Source organism: Oryctolagus cuniculus, chromosome 10 (genome assembly GCF_964237555.1).
Source record: "Oryctolagus cuniculus chromosome 10, mOryCun1.1, whole genome shotgun sequence".
Taxonomy (NCBI): Eukaryota; Metazoa; Chordata; class Mammalia; order Lagomorpha; family Leporidae; genus Oryctolagus; species Oryctolagus cuniculus.
In genome coordinates this window covers 111,643,182-111,664,076 of record NC_091441.1, presented here as the reverse complement: position 1 = coordinate 111,664,076, position 20,895 = coordinate 111,643,182, and the positions used below count along the sequence as shown (strand labels likewise).

The 20,895-nt window shown below is 56.1% G+C and overlaps 1 protein-coding gene across 1 annotated transcript in view; it reads left to right on the top strand.

Moving 5' to 3' along the window:
- The window catches only part of EFCC1 (EF-hand and coiled-coil domain containing 1), a 41,989-nt gene that overhangs the window by 10,873 nt on the left and 10,221 nt on the right, over positions 1-20,895 (top strand). Inside the window, exon 3 of the mRNA XM_008260339.4 lies at positions 19,211-19,368. Within this exon, the coding sequence (XP_008258561.3) occupies positions 19,211-19,368 (158 nt within the window). The remainder of the gene's footprint in view (positions 1-19,210; positions 19,369-20,895) is intronic.

The window sequence follows — 20,895 nt, the reverse complement described above, 5'->3', positions numbered from 1 at the left end:
TCCATGCCACGGGTGAGACGGAACCCAGAGCAGACCCTGCAGCCAGGGGGCCACGAAGACCACCGTCCTGTGTGTGCAGCGGCCAGCAGGGGCTGCCCAGAGCCAGTTCTGAGTTCTCACTTCAGGCTGGGCCAGGCTGGGTCAAACGCAGTTTCCGTGGGGGCTTCTTGGTACACTGGACCTCAGAGGGCGGTGACAATGGGCACTGTGCCTCTGGCATCTAACGGGTCCCAGAGACAGGGACACACTCCAGGAAGCCCACTTAACCCCCTGGCGCTAGCCAGGGAGGCGTGTGTTTGGTGAACAAGTCTCTCCTCAAGAAGCCTTGAGCTGGGGGTTATGGAGCCTCCCCCCGCCCCATCACCCTGTAGTTGCTAAATTCAAGCCTCAGGGACAGTTCCTCCTGATAGCCCCACCCTCCTGTGGCACTGAGGATGCATCGCCCGTGGGCAGTCAGACTGCACCGGGGTGGGGTATCAGTGAGTCAGTGTCCTGCTGAGGGGGGATCTGCCCACGGTCACCCAGGAAGTCGGGGGTGCTGCCCGGGCCACCTTCTCGTCTTGCACAAGCCCAAGGATCCGTGGCGCTTTCTGCCATTTCCCACAGGTGGTCTGGAAACAAGCGTCAGCCTTGTCAGGCTGGGGATGGCCACACGGGGCCTGGGCTGGCCTCTGGCGCCACATCAGTCACCTCTGGCCATGGCCCCCCTGTCCACTCACCTCAGGAAGCCACACGTTTGCCCCTGGTGCCTCTGGGCGCTGCTCAGCAAGCTCGCGCTTGACCTGCCTGTGCCTGGGTGGTGTCCTCATCCAGAGAGGGGGGCTCATGTCACTGCCTTCCCCCTGGGGTGAGAATTAAAGCTCTCAGAATTGTGCCTGGGACACAGCGAGCACTCAGTCAATGTCACTGCCATTTGGCCGTGGGGCGTGTCGAGGGTTTCCCTCCGACCAAGGGGAGGAACTGCCAGCAGACGCCGGGAGGAAAGGCCAGTTCCTGGGTGGGGCCTGGCGTTATGGGCAGGGCTCTGGCCAGGGGGAGTGGGAGCTGCCCCGGTGCAGCCTGGGACAGCGACAGCAAGGTGCTCTCCTGCCAAGGAAGTGGGAAGAGGAGTGGATACTTTCTTTGGGCGGAGGCCAGATTAAGGGGGTAGGTGATTATCAACAAGAAGTCTCCAGAACTTAGCTGCAGGCGTGACCCGGCCCAGGAGCTCAGGCCGTGGTACCTGGAGTCCCTCCCGCTCCGTCTCGCCTCTGCTGTCCTTCGTGCACTCTGCTTTTGGACAGTCTTCCTGTGAGGCAGCAAGACCCCACCCCCACCCCCACCGGAAAGGGCTGCTTTTCCCCAGTGGCTCCTGGCATTAACTCTGACTGCCCTGGCACAGGCCAGGGGCATGGGGCGTGCTGACTGGCCAGGCTGGGGCCAGGCGCGTGCTTTGGACCAATCCTAGCCACTCTGGGCAGCCCTGGGTCACATGGCCACCTGTGGCCCTGCCAGTGATGGCACCCAGTGCCCCTCTTCTGTCCCCACAGCCACCGAGCCTGGCAGAGGACAAGGGCCAGGAAAGGCCGGTGACTTGGTCAAGAATGGGCTGGCGCACAGGCCATCAGAAACTTGCCTTGCAAACTGGAGCGGGGGCTTCTGCGAGGATTCAGGCTCCGTGGAGAACCTGGAAGCCCCCCAGAACCAGAGACCTTGTGGACAGGGGCAGACGTACTCCACGTCAGAACAGTTCATGGTTTTCCGTCAGAGATAATCGTTGACTTTTCTTTTTTCAACCAGCTTCTGTAGAGTGCAGTTATGGCTAGAACGCGGCTGGTCTGCACTGAGACCCCAGTTCCTGGCAGCTGCGTTGGGAGGCGGGGCCTAGTGGGAGGGGCTGGGGCCATGGGGGCGGGGCCCTCCGGCAGGACCGGATTGAGACTTCAGCAGGGTGAGGTGTAGGGTGAGGGCAAGCGGCCACCTGCTCTTTCAGTATTTCTCCTGCCACATCGTCAGCCTTGCACCAGGCCCAGCCTCCCAATCCAAGACCATGAGCTACAATAAACCTCACCTCTTTATCAACTGTCCAGACCAGGCACTCTGTTTTACCAAAATGGACTAAAGCTCCCAGAAGGTGCTCACCCTGCACTGGGGAGGGGGGAGGCAAAGGCTCCCAGCCCAGGCGGGCGCGCACCCCAGTGGCAGGGAAGGTTGGCGACCATCACAACAGGCGGAGGGTGGGGGGGCGGCGTGGCCACTGTAACACACGGCACAGACTGGTGCCTGGAACCGCAGATTCTGTCCTTGCAGTCCTGGGGTCCGGAAGTCCCCGACCGACCGAGGCAACCAGGCTGGTTTCTCCTGAGGCCTGGCTCCAAAATGGCTGTCCTCCCTCTGTGTGTGTCTGTCTCTGTGGCCGGATGGCCCCCATCAGTCACACTGGAATAGAGCCACACTAAGGACCTCATTCTAACTGGAAGACCTCCAGGCACTGCCTGCAGAGCATGAGCGGGTGGGAACAGGACAGCCGCCCAAGGCAGGGGCAGGCCAAGAGCTCTGGATGCCCCTCCCCCAAGGGTCCCCGGAGTCCTGCTGAGCGTCAGCCTCGCATACCTCAGACTCAGCAGCACGCCCCCAGGTGGCCATCCTGGCCGCCTCCCGGGTGTCCCAGCTCCCCTCCTGGCTCTGACCAGGGAGCAGACGGCTCCCCCGGCTGCCTCAGCCTGCTGTGCGCTCATTCACTTCTTCAGAGCCCCACCCCACTCACCACTTGTCCTGTGAACGGTCGCAGCCCCTGTCCTTTTCTGTCGTTAACTGATTTTTGTGACAACTGCACGGAGGTCCCTGTCCCCGGGAGAAGGCAAGAGGTATGGGGTTAGCTGTGGCTGCCAATGGCACCGGCTGCATAACTCACCTGCCAGCCAGGTCACAAAGCGGAGTGGACAGAGCAGGCAGGCCGGGCCTTGGAGGATGCTCAGCCCTGCCAGGTATCCCTGAGTGGTGGGTGCTGCGGTCGGCTCAGACCCTCCCATTGCACCTAAGCCCCCACCCCTACTGGGTGAAGGCAGTGGTTCCCGTGTCCCAGTGGGGACCAGAGGACCCCCAGGACTGCCCCCCGCCCTCTGCTCTTCTCCCATCCCCCTCCTTCCTCCTGTTGTTCTCTTGTTTGCACATCCAGGTTCCCGTTTCCTGCAAGGCTTCTTTGCTCAGGAAATGCCATGCAGCAAAGGAAGCCACTGCGCCGGGACCTGCAGGACCTCCTGGGACAGGTTCAGCGGAGGGGCCGCAGCCGGACAGCCCACGCCTGCCTCTCGGGCCCTGGCCGTCTCGGGGGGTCCTGGAGCCCTGTGGCTTCCTGGAGTTTTCTGCGGGGCGGAGAGGGTTGGAAGCAGAGAGAGAAAACAAACACCAGTGACACCCATGCCAGAAACAGCAGAGCCCGAGGGTGTGACGGTCCTCTGATGTGTGGCCGCGACTTTGATGGGACACGAGGAAGTGGGCCTCGCTTACAGTCCCATCTATCGGGGCGGACTCTCATCTGTGGTTGCTGTGCTGGTCATTTGCGGAGGTGGTCAAGCCTGTGGTTAGCTGAGTTTAAGGAAGGGAGGCGATCAGGTGGACTGGGTGGGTCTCGAGAGCCAGGCTGAGGCCTCTGAGTAAAGGAGAAGCAGCTTCGCCCGGAAACCTCATGTGCTCCGTGGACAGAGCTTCCGCCGTGCCTGCGGGAGTCAGCCCCACAGTCAGAGGCCTCTGCCTTGTAATAAGCTCTTGAGACGGAGCTAGCGCCGCATGCGTGGCGATAGACGGAGTCACCTGCTTCTCTCGTTAAACCTGAGAGGTACAGGGGTGGAGGCAGGAGGGGCAGTGACACAGGAACAGACGCCGACATTTCTAAGTGTCTGCAGGGCACGGGGCTCTGCACTAAGGACTTGATCCCTACACTCATCTCCCCGTGAACACTTTATCCACCACGATGCTTTAGGCCGCCTCACCAGCATTTATGATCTCACATGGGAGCTCCAGGGGAGGCAGCTCTTGGCAACTCAGTAATGTTTTCAAGAACCCAGTTCTCCGCAGTCCTCAGCTCACCGGCTTGGCTGCCAGCAAGGCCCCTCATGGTCACACGATGGCTGCCACAGTCAAGGGCATTGCTGCCACATCCAGAGACGGGGCAGCATCTGCTCCTCTTTGGTCTTCCCTTTCTGCAGAAACCCTCCTGGGAGATGTCCCCGAACCTCTCCTTGGCCACAGTCACGTTACAGGCCTGTTCCTGAGCCAGACCCCGGCAAGGGAAGGAATCAGCGCTGTTGGCAGAGAGCTTCAGTGACGTCTCCTGCCCCGGAGCTCCAGCCACTCAGTGCCCGAGGAGTCCCGGAGGCTGTGCCGAGAGCTCAGATAGGGTGTGACTGTTTAGCTGGTTGTATTTGGTTTCTATCACAACCGTTACAAACTACCACCAATTCAGCAGCTTGAAACCATACCACGAGTGACCTCACGATTCTGCAGGCCAAAGTCAAGGTGTCACTGGCTGGTCTGGAGGCTCTGGGGAAGACTCTGCTCCCAAGGTCATCCCCCCCCCCCCGTGGCTGCAGGACTGGACCCAGACCCCTGCTTTCCTGCGGGCTGGGAGCGGGGGTGGCTCTCTGGGTTCCATCCTCTGCAACCCTTCTCCTTCCAAGCAGTAGCAGTTGGACACAGTCTTTCTGACACCCCAGATGTCTCTGACTTCCTCTCCACCAGCCGAGAAAGTTCTGTGCTTTTTCAGGGCCTTGTGTGATGGGACAGGGATGACCTCCCTCTGTTGCAGTTGGCTTTGCTGTGGAACATCACACACGTGGGGCGAGAGCTCAGCTCCTCCACAGGTTCCAGGAAGCAGGGTGTGGAGTGTTGGGGGCCGTTCCTAGAAACTGTGCCTGCCCCAGCACTGAGCCTGTCCCAGTGATTAGAGGAGAGAAGCTCAGAGAAGCAGCTGAGAAGTGGCAGTGACATGCTATGCTTCAAAGTCTGAGAGGTCTGCTATCTGTGCCCTACAGACAAGCAGGCCAAGCTCTGAGTTGGATGGCAATGTCCTTCCTCAAAGCCTTGAGTTAGACGATAACGTCCTCGCTCAAGCTCGGAGCAGCCGAGTGTTCATGGTTGCAAACAACAGAAACCAATGCTGCTCGTTGGCTGTCCAGTAGCTACCATCTGATGGGTAGGCAGCTGTCACAGGAGCGGTTCACTGAAGGACAGGCCTGCCGTCCCAGTGGTATCACCGCTGTCACACGCCCCATGACATCCAGCTCTACAGATGAGCCCAACATGAGCCTGCAAATGTGTGTGAACGTGTGTCCTACAGACTGTCACCCACCTCATCTCCTTAGCACGACATCTGAAAGCAACAGTCCTCCCTCCTAGTTACCCAGATGGCTCCCTGTCCTAGGGTGATCTTCCTACCCCCAGCCATGTAACCTCACCCAGTGCTCCTTCTCATCCAGAAAGTGTGGCTCATCCTGGGGGTAAAGGCGAGACCTCGGCTCTCCAGCGTGTTCAAGTATGTCTTCTTTGGACTGAACACCTTCCAGAGAGGGCAGAAGTCATTAGTCGAATCAGGGGCTAGCAGCCTAAGGCCCCTGGGCCACATCCAACCCCATGCCCATTTTTGTATCATCTACAAACCAAGGTAATTCTTAGATATTTAAATGGTTGAAAACTCCCAAGGGGGTGTTTCATGACACATGAGAAGTTCATGAAATTCAAATTTTTGTGTCCATAAGTCAAGCTGCACTGGCATGCAGCCATGTTTGTGTGGTATCTGCTTTGCTACACCAGCAGAGCTGACAAGTGGCAGTAACGCTCTGGGCTTCAAAGTCTAAGCGATTCACTCTGACCTCTTGCAGCCAGAGTCGGCCAGGCCCCAGGTTAGATGGTAATGACTGCTATGCTGGTCATGGGTGGCCACTAGTTCTGATATTGGGGTACTACCTCATGTTTCTGAGACTTACTTATTTATTTGAAAGGCTGAGTTAGAGCGAGAGAAACAGAGAGGTTCATCTGCTGATTCAGTCCCCCAGTCAACTGCAACAGCCAGGACTGGGCCAGGCCAGCAGCCAGGAGCTTCTTCCAGGTCTCCCACATGGGTGGAGGGGGCCCAAGGACGTGGGCCACCCTTTGCTGCTTTTCCCAGATGCATTAGCGGGAAGTAGGGTTGGCAGTGGAGCAGCTGGGATCTGAACTGGCACCCATGTGGGATGCAGGCATCGCAGGCAGCAGCTTTACCAGCTACGCCCTGACAACCTCATGTATTCCTTTTTTTTTTTTTTTATGTATTTATCTATTTGAGAGGTAGAGTTACAGTGAGAGGGAGAGACAGAGAGAAAGGTCTTCTGTCCGCTGGTTCACTCCCCAGATGGCCACAATGGCCAGAGCTGCGCCGATCTGAAGCCAGGAGCCAGGAGCTTCTTTCGGGTCTCCCATGTGGGTGCAGGGGTCCAAAGACTTGGGCCATCTTCTACTGCTTTCCCAGGCCATAGCAGAGAGCTGGATGGGAAGAGGAGCAACCGGGACTAGAACCCACGCCCATATGGGATGCCGGCACTGCAGGCAGAGGATTACCCTACTGAGCCACAGTGCCGGCCCCTGCCTCATGTATTCTAATCAGGACATTTGGATTCGGGTAGGTGAAGGAATGGGTGTCTTCACCTCTTGTTCCTGTTACCCTTCCTGTTCTACAGGCAACCGTTTTCATATGATTTCTGTGTACAGTAGTCCCTCCTTATGTTTTACTCACCCACAGTCAAGAATGGTCCCAAAATATTAAATGGAAAATTCCAGAAATAATTCCTAAGTTTTGAGTAATGTGCCATTCTAGGTAGTGTGATGAAACTTCAGACCATCGTGCTCCGTCTCACACAGGACGTGGATTATCTCTTTAACAGATGGATCCATACTGTATATGTTACCCTCCTGTTGCTCACTTCTGGGTTATCAGATCTGCAGTCATGGTATCACAGAGCTTGCAGAGTTCAAATAACCCTTACTTGACATAGACAGCAAGTGTTCTATTTTGTTCTAGCTGTTAATCTCTTACTGTGCCTAAGTTAGAAATGAACTTGCTCATGGCTAAGTACGTGTAGGAAAAACATAATGCATGCAGGATTCAGTACCATCTGTGGTTTCACACACCCACCTGGGGGCTAGGAATGCCTTGTCTGTTGATAAAGGCACTGCTGTGTCCACCTGTGTTGATCTAAGTGTCTGCAAATGGGTATTTTTGGTGTCTATTTCCTTTACAGAAATGGCACTCTCCCTCTCCCTCTCCCCCTCCCCCTCCCTCCCTCCCTCCCTCCCTCTCCCTCTCCCTCCCTCCCTCCCTCCCTCCCTCCCTCTCTCCCTCTCCCTCCCTCCCTCCCTCTCTCCCTCTCCCTCTCCCTCTCTCCCTCCTTCTCTCCCTCTCCCTCTCCCTCCCTCTCTCCCTCCCTCTCTCCCTCCCTCCCTCTCTCCCTCTCCCTCCCTCCCTCCCTCCCTCCCCCTCTCTCCCTCTCTCCCTCTCTCCCTCTCTCCCTCTCTCCCTCTCCCTCTTCCTCTCCCTCTCCTTCCCCTTTTCACTCAGTCCTGGGTTTCACATCCAGGGCGCTGCTGTGTGTCCGCCCGCCTGCTCAGTGTCCCCTGAGTGGGCATCCTCTCCAGGTGTGCGTGCTCCCGCGTGCTCCCTGGAGGAGTAGCCGCTCTGCCATGAGGAGGCCTGTACCCAGCCTGGCCAGTGGATGCCAGCCAGCTCCAATGCATTCTTTGACAGGATCAAGTTTCCCAAATTGTTTTTACCCGATGACTTTTGCTTTTGAAGTTTTGAGTTATCCTCCATGCCTACTTCACACAGCTATTCGGTTGTATGTTCTAAGCTTTTCATTCCAATTTCCATGAAACTTTTTAAAACATATTTTTGTTAGAGACACAGAGTGAGCCCCAGCCCAGGATGGCCGAGGCTGGGCCAAGGCTGAAACTGGGAGCTAGAACTCAGTGCAGGAACCCCACCTGGTGGCAGGGACCCAAGTACTTGAGCAACCACAGCTGCCGGGCAGGGTGTACAGTTACGGGAAGCTGGATCAGGAGCCAGGCACTTCAACCTGGGCCACAGCGGCCCGGCTGGAGCAGAACTGCTGGGCCAAACGCTCACCCTGCCCTTCTGTTTTAACTGTGTCCCTTACACTGACGACTGTAACCTACCCAGAGTCCATCCTTTCAGGAGGTATGGGCGGGAACTGGCTTTAGTCTCCTCCAGGTAGCAAGGGGTGGCGCTCTTCATTCATGAGGGATTTCAAAGCCCTGTGATCAGTGTTCCTCCTCGTGGCTTGCTCACCAAGCATCTGCGACCACATTAGAAACCTCACTTGAGATCACAGGAACACCAGAGTCAGTTTCTAGGTTTAGAATATCGAGGATCTTTGCACGGCACAAACCTAATAGTGAAAGAAACCAAAGGTTTACAAAGGAGAACTGTGATGGTCACTCTGGGCAAAATGACTGTCAACTACTTAACTGTACCCTAAGCTCTAGATCCACTGCCCACTGTTGGGCAGTGCTGGTCTAACTTTCTGTAATGATGGAAGTGCTTTCTCGGTCCAGTATGGCTGGCCGTGAGCCACGTGGGGCCACTGAGCACTTGAAGTGCGGCTGGTGAAATTGAGGCACTTGCCCTTTTATTGAAGATAATTTACATTTAAGTAGCCACGTGTGACTGATACTGGACAGTGGAGGTCAGATTTGAGAGCTCTGGGATTGCCACTGCCGAGATGAAAAGCTTGAGAAAAGCTCATATTGGAGGTTTTGGGGGGAAATGAGCAATGGAGAAGGAAGATGGACAAGAGCAGAAGATGGGAGCCCCGTGCGTGCAGTCCTCACCTCACCCCAACCCTCATCCTACAGGCTGGGGTGGCCTCCTCTCCGTTAAAAGATGGCCAAGCTGGGCGGGCATTTGGCCTTGGGGTTAAGACGCTGCATGGGAGGCCTGCAGATACGGGAGTGCCTGGATTCAAGTCCCAGCTCCACTCCCAGTTCCAGCTTCCTGCTAATGCAGACTCTGGCGATGGCCCTGGTGAGTGGGTCTCTGTAACTCACATAGGAGATCTGGATTGAGTCCCTGCTCTTGGCTTTGGCCTCATCCAGCCCCGGCCACTGCAGGCACTAGGGGCAGGGGGAGGGGGTGAACCAGTGAGAGCAGCGGCTTTCTCTCTGCCTCCCAAATTAAATACATAAATAAACATGGGCAAGCTGAGTCTGAGGGAGGTGAAGGACTTGGTGAAGGTGACCTTGCTGGAGAGCCTGGCCCGGGATAAAACAGACGCAAGCCAGATCCTCAATCCTGCTAGACCGGGCAAGCCTGCAGGCTCCCTGGGGAGGGGGTCAGGATGGCTACAGGCCAGGCAGTCGCCAGCAGAGACCCCAGATGCCTCCTTCCGAGGACACGTGCAAGACCCAGTTGGCCGACCCAGCAGCCTTCAATTCCAAGTCCACAGGGGTGGGCACCTTGTGGTCCCAGAATGAGGCAGCCAGTGGGGTATGAGGTCAAGGTTGGGGAAGGGTCTGGGACAGTAGCGTCTGCTCAGGGATGGGGGCAGGAGGGAGCAGCCTTGGTGACTGGGTGGGGGAGGGTGCTCCTGACGCTTGGTCCAGGCCCCCAGGCAGGTTCTGCACAGCCCAGGCTGGCCCCACATCCGGCTTGTGCTGAACAGGCTCGCACAGTCATTATCTGACATGAGAGTCCAACTCTGCTGTACGCGTAAACAACATTTTTGCACAGTTTTCATATACAAAGAATTTCCCAAGAATTCGAGGCTGCGTGAGTTGAGGGAAGGTTGTACTGTGTCTCATCTGGAATTTTCCAAGAACTGCTCCTCATCTCCGCACCACATCACAGCCAGGGACAACCAGCTGCTGGGGAGTGCCTGTATCCTGGGGCAGTGGCCCTGGGAACCTCAGTGTCCCATGGCCTATCGGCAGATCCATCCGTGACTTCAAGAAGCTTATGGAGAGGTGGAAACGTTTGATACCAAAAACCTGAAATCTGTACACACACATAGTCCTCAAAAAGTTCATGGAAACACATGAAACAAGGGGACCGGCATTGTGGCTCGTTGGGTTAAGCTGCTGCCTGCAATGCCGGCATCCTGTATGAGCTCCGGTTAGAGTCGTGGCTGCTCCACCTCCAATCCAGCTCCCTGAAACGCACCTTGGAAAGCAGCAGCAGATGGCCCAGGTGCTTGGGCTCCTGTACCCACGTGGGAGACCTGGATGGAGCTCCTGGCTCCTGGCTTTGGTCTGGACCAGCCCTGGCCATTGTAGCCATTTAGAGAGTGAACCAGTATGTGAAAGAATCTCTCTCTCTCTCTCTCTCTCTATATATATATATATATATATATATATTTCAAACAGATAAATCTTAAAAAAGTATGCATGGATTTCAATTTTTTACACAAAAACAACTTATGTTTTTAAATATCATAAATTTTATTTTCACTTTATTGGAAAGGCAGAGAGACAGAGCCAGACAGAAAGATCTTCCATCCATCTATTGGGCTCATTCTCCAAGTGCTCACAACAGCCAGGACTGGGCCAGGCCAAAGCCAGGAGCCCAGACCTCAATCCAGGTCTCCCACAGGGATGGCAGGGACCCAAGTACTTGAGCCTTCACCCACTTCTTCCCAGGGCCCGCCTTAGCAGAGCTGGGACTTCACCCCGGCCCCTCAGGAGGGGATATGAGTATCGCAGGCAGAGTCTTAACCACTGCACCACACCCCCTCCTCCTCTCTCAATTCCATTCTCCACAGACTTTCAAAGTACCCTCGTACTCGTCTGTCTACCCATCTATCTTTTCTACCTGGATCTGTTTTCTTCCCCTTTTTCAAAATACCATACAGCATTCATTGGCTATTATGTTGTCCCTCTCAAATTTAAATTTATCCATTCTAAGTAGGGTTATGTCCCTGAAAACCTCATTATGTCTACAGTGCTTTTCCTTTTCCTTTATTTCTTTTTTTTTTTTTTAAGATTTTATTTATCGCCGGCGCCGTGGCTCAATAGGCTAATCCTCCACCTTGCGGCGCCGGCACACCGGGTTCTAGTCCCGGTTGGGGCGCCGGATTCTGTCCCGGTTGCCCCTCTTCCAGGCCAGCTCTCTGCTATGGCCAGGGAGTGCAGTGGAGGATGGCCCAGGTGCTTGGGCCCTGCACCCCATGGGAGACCAGGAAAAGCACCTGGCTCCTGGCTCCTGCCAGGATCAGCGTGGTGTGCCGGCTGCAGCGGCGGCCATTGGAGGGTGAACCAACGGCAAAAGGAAGACCTTTCTCTCTCTGTCTCTCTCTCTCACTGTCCACTCTGCCTGTCAAAAAAAAAAAAAAAAGATTTTATTTATCTAATTGAGAGGCAGAGTTACAGAGAGAGGGAGAAACAGCAAGAAAGGTCTTCCATTCACTGGTTTACTCCCCAAATGGCTGCAATGGGCTGATCTGAAGCCAGGAGCCAGGAACTTCTTCCAGGTCCCCCACGCAGGTGCACTTCCAATGCAGGTTCACTCCCAAGCACTTGGCCATCTTCCACTGCTTTCCCAGGCCATTAGCAGAGAGCTGGACCAGAAGAGGAGCCAGGACAAGAACCGGAGCCCATACAGGATGCTGGTACTGCAGGCAGAGGCTTAGCCTACTATGCCACAGTTCTGGCCTTTCTTTTTTTTTTTAGATTTTTTTTTTTTTTTTTTTTTGACAGGCAGAGTGGACAGTGAGAGAGAGAGACAGAGAGAAAGGTCTTCCTTTTGCCGTTGGTTCACCCTCCAATGGCCGCCACAACTGGCGCACACCGCGCTGATCCGAAGCCAGGAGCCAGGTGCTTTTCCTGGTCTCCCATGGGGTGCAGGGCCCAAGCACTTGGGCCATCCTCCACTGCACTCCCTGGCCACAGCAGAGGGCTTGGCCTGGAAGAGGGGCAACCGGGACAGAATCCGGCGCCCCGACCGGGACTAGAACCCGGTGTGCCGGCGCCGCAAGGTGGAAAATTAGCCTAGTGAGCCGCAGCGCCGGACTGGCCTTTCTTTTTCCTTTAAACTGCTGATATGCCATCACCTTACTTTTTCCAAATCATGTTAAAACAGGGCGCTTTCCCTATGCAGCTCATTTGAGGGTGGTGTTGGGAGCTTCCAAACACTCCTCATAAAAAGAGGGTGTCAGTGTGCAAAGGGCGGCGGGGGGGAGCTCAGCTCCAGCAGGGCCCAGAGCTTCCTGTGCACCCGCGTCTAAGTGTCCATCATGCTGCTCACATCCGCCTCGGACCACTGTCATTTTTTTGTCACATCACCCATGTTGTTTACTTGATCATTTTCCTTCATTCAGCTCCCTCAGTGAACTTACAGAATTTTACAAGGAAGTTGGATCACCGTCATAAATGTGAAGCTCGAAGTGTTTGGTGTGTTCTTAACTATTTCATGCACATGCTCACACACACACTGTTGACCCGAGTGCCACCCCAAGTCATCTCAGACGTTAGTGGAGGAAGGAGCTCCACGTGTTTAGAAGCGCCTGGTCATTTCAGCTCATGTCACAGAACCCCGGGGCAGAGCCCCCATCCCTGCTGAATGAACCGGGGAAATCAAACAGCAGCCCAGAGAGGGAGAGGGAGCTGTGGGAGTCACACAGTGGGACCCTGGCGTGGCGGCTCCTGAGACCCCCTCCATATCACAGAGCTGAGGGAAGAGCTATGCAGGTGGGGACTGGAGCCGGAGCTGCGGGGGCAGGGGAAGGGAGGGAGAGCAACATCTGGCCCGAGTCAGATGATGGCAGCCAGATGTGGCCCTGGGCCTCTAGCAGGAGGAAGACAACAGAGGCTCACTGGGGGCTCCAGGAGGCAAGCAGATGTGCGCAGCTGGAGGGAACGCCCAACCGCACACGAGGGCTCCGGGCTGTGCCGGGAAGCAAGGGGATGAGGGAGGAGTTCCCCAGAACCGGGAGGCGATCCGCGGTACATGCTGGGGGACAGGCGGCTCTGCAGCCCGCGGAAGCCCCCTGCCCTGTGCCCATTCCCCTCATGGCTCCCATAGGACAGGGGTCCAGAGACGCGATGGGGTGGATGTGGGGTCACAGGCCAGGGCATTGTGGGTCATGCGTGGTTGGGAGCTGCTCCATCTCCGACACCTGCTGACGGACACTACCCCCTTTTTAACATACAGAGAACAGTCTCAGATTCAGGATGCTTTGCGCAAAGAATGGTTAAGGCATGGGTGGGGCGGCACTCAGAGCCAGGGGAGGTTTGGCGAGCTTGCTGTGTGCAGCATGAGCCACCAGCTGTCATCGGCCACACAGGAAGCATCACCTGGCTGGCTACCACCAAGCCAGGGCCTTATCCAGACGCAGTGTGTCCGGTTCCGGCAGCCTGCGATCAGTGGAGGGTTTGTGCTATGACCTGGGTATGGTTTGTCCCCTCTGAAAGTCATAGGTTTCAAAGCTTATTTATTTGAAAGGCAGAGTAAAGACAGAGAGGGGTGGGGGAACTGTCCATCAATTGGTTCCCTCCTCAAATGCCTGCAACAGCTAAGTCTGGGCCACACTGAAATCAGGGGCCAGGAACTCCATCTGGGTCTCCCACGAGGGTGGCAGGGACCCAAGTTCTTGAGCCATCACCTGCTGCCTCCCTACACTACAACGTGGGATGTGACAGTCCCTGCTCCACAACACCCACCCCTCCCTTGGAAAGTCCCATCACAATGTAATTGCTAGGTTGTGCTGGTGGGAGGCGGGGCCTGTTAGGAGCCATTAGGCAATTAGGAGGACGGCTGGTTCTCTCAGAAAGGATTAGGCACCACGGAGGAGACTGCTACAAAGCGGAGCTGGGGATTGCTCTACTTCCAATGCAGCTCCCTGCTAATATGCCTGGGAAAGCAGCAGAAGATGGCCAAGTCCTTGGGCCCCTGCACCCATGTGGGAGACCAGGATGATGCTCCTGGCTCCTGGCTTCAGCCCAGTCCAGTTCTGGTCATTGTGGCCATGTGGGGAGTGAACACAGATGGAAGACTTTCTCTCTCTCTGCCTCTGCCTCTCTGTAACTGTTTCAAATAAAAAAAATTAATTTGAAAAAAATAAAAAGCAGGGCCGCCCCCACGTTCTGTCTCTATGGCACACACCACCTGGCACGTCACGACACAGCGCCAGGTCTCGCAGACACCGGTGCCGTGTGCTTGGACCTCCAGAGCATGAGCTACGTGAAGCTCCCTTTACAATCACCCCCTCTCGGGTATTCTGTTACAGCAACAGGAAACAGAAAACACTTGGCTGTTTGTGATCGGCTGCAACCCAGCTATTTCTTAGAAAAGCATGCTCCTGAATTAGGTTTTGGGATGTTTACCTAGTAAGTTCCACTACGCTGGTTTGCTACCAGGAACTCCAAGCCTGGGGACAGCTGCAGGCTGCAGGCTTCCGGTTACTGAATTAATGAGGGATGTTTTCTGGGGCAGGAGACGCCGGCTTCTCACCACTGCTTCTAGTGTTTACTACTAAAAGCGGCACCCATTAGTCAGTAAAAGGACCGAGGAGCAAAGACACCTGCTGCTGGGGAGAGGCTCACCGTCTCCCGTCGGGCTCCCCTCCCCAAGGCTGCCCACAAACAGGCTGACTGGAGCTGGGACTCAACGCAGGTCTTGCAGGTCCATATCCAGTGCTCCTTCCTCTCTGTTTTCTGGAACAATCTCAGAGCAGAAAGAGACAGGAAGAACTTGGGGCGCCTCCTGCCGTAGTCTGCTCTCTGTGCCATCACAGAGTACCTTCGCCTGGGAGACTTATGGAGAAGAGAGGTTTATCTGGGCTCATGGTGATGGAGGCTGGCAGGCCCGACAGAGTGTGGGGCCAGCACCTGCTCGGCTGTGGTGACAGCCTTGTGATGGACCTCAGTGTGGTGGAAAAACAGAGGCGCTCAGGCACACTCAGAAGCCGCCACACACCGGGCAGGGCCTCCCCCTGCAGCCTGCACATGCCATGGCTAACCCGGGAGAGCAAGAACTCACTGCCAAGAGAATTCATCCTGCTGGAGCCGAGAGCATCATTAATTCCTCTCAACGCCATTACACAGGGACCAAACTGCACCTTTCAACATGAGGCGGGAAGGAGAGAAAGCCGAGCCCCTACGTGGGCTCCAGGCCTGGCCCAGGCCTGCCCTGTCTTGCTGCTTCTCCCCTAAATTGCCAAATACGTCACTCATTCTTTCACTCCCTCGTTCGTTCACTCAGTTCCTGAACTGAACACCCTCCAGGAAATGCCAGTCTGAGGGGGGAGGCAAGTCATGCCCCACCACAGGCGAAGGAGCAGTAAAGTCTGAGCCAGTGGCATTTGTGTCAAGGCCGGGAGGCGAAGGGGGCACGCACATTGCAGGCAGGGGGTCTGCGTGGTCTAGGACTTGGTCACTAGATGAGACCCCACACTCAGGACCACATGTGGCACACACAGTGCTCTCTGTGGGCCTTGGCTGTGGTTCTGATCACATGCAGAGGCCCCCGGGGCAGAGCACAGGAAGTTCAAGGGCTGCTCTGTGCGCGGGGTTCACGGCCAGGCAAGAGGCTGCAGGGATGGACCAGCTCAGACCAGAAGGACCGAGCATGGTGCTCAGGACCTCAGAGTTTCTTCCATCAGCCAGAGGGAGGCTGGAGCACCTGAGAGCTGCCTGCGAACCTTCAGTAGGGGTGGGGCAGAGACAGGGGCAGGGAGGATGCAGGCGCTAGAGGACTTCTCCCTGCCCACGGGCCCTCTTTTTTTTTTTTTTTTTTTTTGACAGGCAGAGTGGACAGTGAGAGAGAGAGACAGAGAGAAAGATCTTCCTTTGCCGTTGGTTCACCCTCCAATGGCCGCCGCGGCCGGCGCGCTGCGGCCGGCACACCGCGCTGATCCGATGGCAGGAGCCAGGAGCCAGGTGCTTTTCCTGGTCTCCCATGGGGTGCAGGGCCCAAGCACCTGGGCCATCCTCCACTGCACTCCCTGGCCACAGCAGAGGGCTGGCCTGGAAGAGGGGCAACCGGGACAGAATCCGGTGCCCCGACCGGGACTAGAACCCGGTGTGCCGGCACCGCTAGGCGGAGGATTAGCCTAGTGAGCCGCGGCGCCGGCCCCACGGGCCCTCTTGAACAAACGGTCTTTGCTTTGTACCTTCAGAATCCCCCAGGTGGAAGGCGGGACCTGAGGGGTCTGCGTGTCTCCGTGGGCCAGGGGAGGCTGCAGCAGGGTTTCTAAGACACAAATGCAGAAGGGTGCAGGGAGTGTGGAAATCCAGAGCGCCCAAGTCAGCCTGGGCTCGGAAACTGCGTCCCTGCACCTCATGGTCCCTGCGGAAGCCCTTACATAACTGCGGGTGGGGGTGGGAGCAGCATTAGGTAATCCTTGGTCTGCAACCCTTGCGGATTAGTCACAGTTTTGTCTCTCTAACAAAATACCTCCCACAAGCTACTCAGGGAGGAACCAGACCGATTTTGGCTCCTGGTTTTGGAAGTTCATAGCCCAAGGTCAGAGAAGCTCCATCGGGTCAGCAGCTGGTGAGGCCGGAGACTGGCAGTGGCCGTGGCAGAGGCAAGGTCACATGGGGAGCCAGGAAGCAGACATGGGCTGGGTCCAGCTCCATGTTGACACCCGACCCTCTTAGGAGAACACCCTTCCGAGGCATCCCCAGGGACCTATGGCTTCCCACTAGACCCGCCTCCTAAACACCATGATTGGATTCCGCTCCCACCTCCTGGTATCACCAACCCATGACCTCAGGGCTGAAGTGTCTTTAATTTTGGGAGCCAAATCCTGTCCGAACTCAGCACCCTGAGAAAACTTTTCCAGCAGTGGGCTGACGTCGCCCCCCACCCCACCCGAGACAGGACAGCTCTGCTCTCTGCCCCCGTACAATCCGCTCTGCCCCAGTGACCTCATATCCTTGTGTCTTCTCCTCTCCAGGCTGCGGTAGGGCGGGACCGTCAGCTCCGAGCTTAGACCTCAGCTAGAAGGACCTGCGCTCTAGCCACTAGGTCATCCCTTGCAACCAGAATCCCCACTCAGGGGTCTGACTCTGGCCGCAGCTAAGCATCATCCTTAGTCCCGGCTTGCCCCGGGGGAGCCTGAACCCAGGACTTCATGAGGAAAGATTATGGACTCATAAATCACAAAACGTGCAGGTTGACCCTGGCTGTAGCCAAAGCCTGACCCAGCAACTCAGACGTTACCAAGGACCCCATCACCCTTAGGCTCTACCCATAACCTCAGTGTCTCAAGGTTGTCCCCTGGGAGCCACCAGTGGCTCTCAGTTCCTGACCCCAGGCCCAGGGCTCTGGCCAGCAGGGAGGGAGGAAGCTTCTGGTGCCCAGAAGCCCAGTCAATGACTTCTTGTTTCTCACTGGCTCCCTGTGCAGCATTGTCCAGCCACGGTGGCCATGGGTAGGATTATGCTGATTAGTTTGAGGAGCCTTGGGCTGTGTCCAGGCTCACGTGTGGCTTAAAGGGCACCACATGGCTGTCTGGCAGCTCCTGTGTACAGCTCCTTAGCTGTCCTCGGCTGGGCTCAGAGGGCTGTCCTGGCTCCCACAGCCCTCTGGGGGCTGAGTCTACCTGACAGTCCTGGTCTCCAGCACCAAGAGCCCACACCAGGCTTCCTGTCCTGCTCTGCTCTGTCCCGCATGGCTTCCACCTTTACAACGGGTCATGCAGAGGCCCACCCAGCAACCATGGAGCTGAGCACTGGAGTCCTTGTTGTCCAATCAGACTCAATCCTTGGAAACCCCGTAAGTGAATCCACTTAAAACGGATCCACAGGGAGTGAGATGTAACACAAAGATTTATTAAAATGAGTCAACTGGGCTACCTGTTTACTAAAACCGGGTAATAATATCAACCATTCATTCATTCCTTTTCAAAATTAATCTTCACGGCTGAAATACGGTGCTGGGGCTCTTAGACCCAATGTAGGCTGACTCGGGCTGATCACGGCTTTGGGAGCAGTGTTTGCCACATCTCTCGGGGGTAGAGCATCCTTTGTGGTGTTTTATTGTGCAGCTAAATCAGGAGGAAGGTCTGCTTTGCGAAAATGCGTGAGGCCTTGGTTGGTTGCTGTTGTACTGGGCTGTGCTGGGCTGTGCCGTCTACAGAGAGGCTGCAGGACAGGACTCTGAGGGGCCGGCGTTGTGGCGCAGGGGGTGAAGCTGCCACTGGCGACCCGGCATCCCGTGTCAGAGCACCTGTTCAAGTCCCCGCTGCTTCGCTCTGGTACCGGCACCCTGCCGAGGTGCCTGGGAGGGCAGCGGAAGGTGACCCAAGTAGCTGGGGCCCCTGCCACCCCTGTGGGAAACACAGATAGAGCGCCTGGCTTCAGCCTGGCCAGCCTGGCCCATCGCAGCCATGCCTTTGGGGAGTGAACCAGCAGACGGAAGATCTCTCGCTCTCTCTGCCTTTCAAATACATAAATAAGTCTTTTAAAAATAAGAAGAAGAAGAAGACTGAAGAGGGGGACCAAGGCCATGTGCTGGTATCAGGAGGAAGCTGGGGAGTGAGACTGGTTTCCTAAGAGTTCGGTCCGTTGGTGAATATCTTCCTGTTGTGACAGATCTCTCTTCCCCGACCTCATAACTGCAAGTGCATAACTATTCAAATGAATATTCAAATGAGGACCTTGGAATATCAAGAAGGGATTGAAGGACCCAGGGGTAAAATAGGTTCTCCGAAGCCCAGAGAGGGGAGAGGCTCCAGTTCAGGATTTTCAAAGGCAAAGAGTAGAATGTAACAAAAAGTAGATGAAAATGTGGATTTTTAAAATTTCATCTATAGTAAGTGGTTAACTCAGCCCCTAAAAGATGGCAGGGTTCTTGTTCAACTCAGTAATTCCTTCATTTCCTCAAGGACACAAGATGGCTGCTACAGCTCCAAACATCACATCCTCACATGACAATGTCCAAAGACAGGAAGGAAGGGGTGTTTTCTTTCCTGGGCCTCTTTTTATAAGAATGAAAACTCTGGTCCCTTGGTTCCTCAGAAGATTTTTACCTTGAATCTCAGCTGGCTGAAACTGAGTTACCTGCCTGTGCCCTCGCCCTGAGAGAGGCTGGATCCGGAGTATGTGGTACCTCCTCCTGTACTGGGGGAGGCTGCCTCCACCAGGACAGCGCCTGGGTAGACAGCCCACCTGAGCAGAGTGAGGACTGCAGGTGGGGCCACACCCCTGGTCTTCTTAACCCTTGTCTCTCTGGCTGTGTCTACAGGTCAGAAGGCCCCCAGCTCCCAACACCCCCAAGAGCCAGCCCAGAGCCAGGAGACAGGAATGACAACTTTGAAGATGGCGGGACCAGAGACGTAGACGCTGCCCCAAGGGGAGCCTGGTCGTCGGACAGCAGCTCCGGGAGCAGAGCCCTGGACGAAGGTTTGGCCCTGCGTGCTGGCTGCACCCCGGCCCCGCGCCCAGGGACTGTCTGCTTCGGCCTCCACGTGGAAGCTGCTCCACTTACTGCTCAGGCTGGCCTCCTGGCCCCCGGGCCCTCCTCCTGGGCATGTTGTCTTAGGAACGGGGATCTCAAGGATCTGGCGGGCATGGCACCACCAGGAGGTGCCCAGCTGGCTCTGCCGGGGACAGGTTCCGTGACTCCGTCACTGACAGCCGTACTCAATACCCAGCTCCTGACCCCCGGGGACAACTGAGCGATGCTATGATTGGGACAAGCAAAGACATGTGGGGTGGGCTTCGGGGCCAAGCAGGTTAAGCCGCAGCTCGGGACCCCACACCCCATAGCAGAGCGCCTGGGGCCGAGTCCCGCCTCAGATGATGAGCGAGTCCTCGGGGTCCTGTCACCTCCAGGGAGACCTGGTGAGGGTTCCAGGCTCCTGGCTTCAGCCTGGGCCAGCCCTGGCTAATGTGGGCATTTGGGGAGCCAACCACTGGATGGAAGTTCTCTCTCTTTGCTCTACCTTTGAAATAAAAAGACCTTTAAAAATTAATGATAACCACACACACAGGCACAGCACCAGGGAATTTCCAGAAGATGAACAAAAAAGATCAGTATTGGAAACACATTCACACGATCAAAAAGTCGCGAAACACGGAGCTGGCATCGCAGCGTAGTGAGTTAAGCTGCTGCCTGTAACACCAGCATCCCATTAAGAGCACCAGCTTATCCCATCTGGGCACCGGTTCAAGTCCTGGCTGCTCCACTTCCAATCCAGCACCCAGGGCCGGTGCCATGGCTCACTTGGTTAATCCTCTGCCTGCGGCGCCGGAATCCCAAGTGGGCTTCTAGTCCAGGTTGCTCCTTTTCCAGTCCAGCTCTCTGCTGTGCCTGGGAGGGCATTGGAGGATGACCCAAGTGCTTGGGCACCTGCACCTGCATGGGAGACCAGGAAGAAGCACCTGGCTCCTGGCTTCAGATTGGCGCAATGCTGGCCGTAGCGGCCATTTGGAGAGTGAACCAACAGAAGGAAGACTTTTCTCTCTCTCTCTCTCTCTCTCTCTCTCTCTCTCTCACTGTCTATGACTCTACCTGTCAAATAAATAAATAAATCAATAATAATTTAAAAAAAACAATCCAGCTCCCTGCTAATGTACCTGGGAAAGCAGTGGAAGACGGCCCAGGTGCGTGGATCCCTGCACCCATGTGGGAGACCCAAATGGAGTTCCAGGCTCCAGGCTTAGGCCTGGCCCAGCTCTGGCAGCTGCAGCCGTCTGGGCAGTGAACCAGCAGGTGGATGTTCTCTCTCTCCACCCTGCCTTTCAAAAATGAGAAAACTGGTGCCACCCCAGGGAGCAACGCTGACCAGCCAGCATCACGGTTGGACCAGTGACGTGGGGGCGGGCACAGCCCTGGCCTTCCTGGGCGGCCTTGCCTTACAGAAGTATGCACGGGGACTGGGCAGCAGCCGTCCAGAGGAGAGGAGAGGCCCCGGGGGCCCTGCCCTC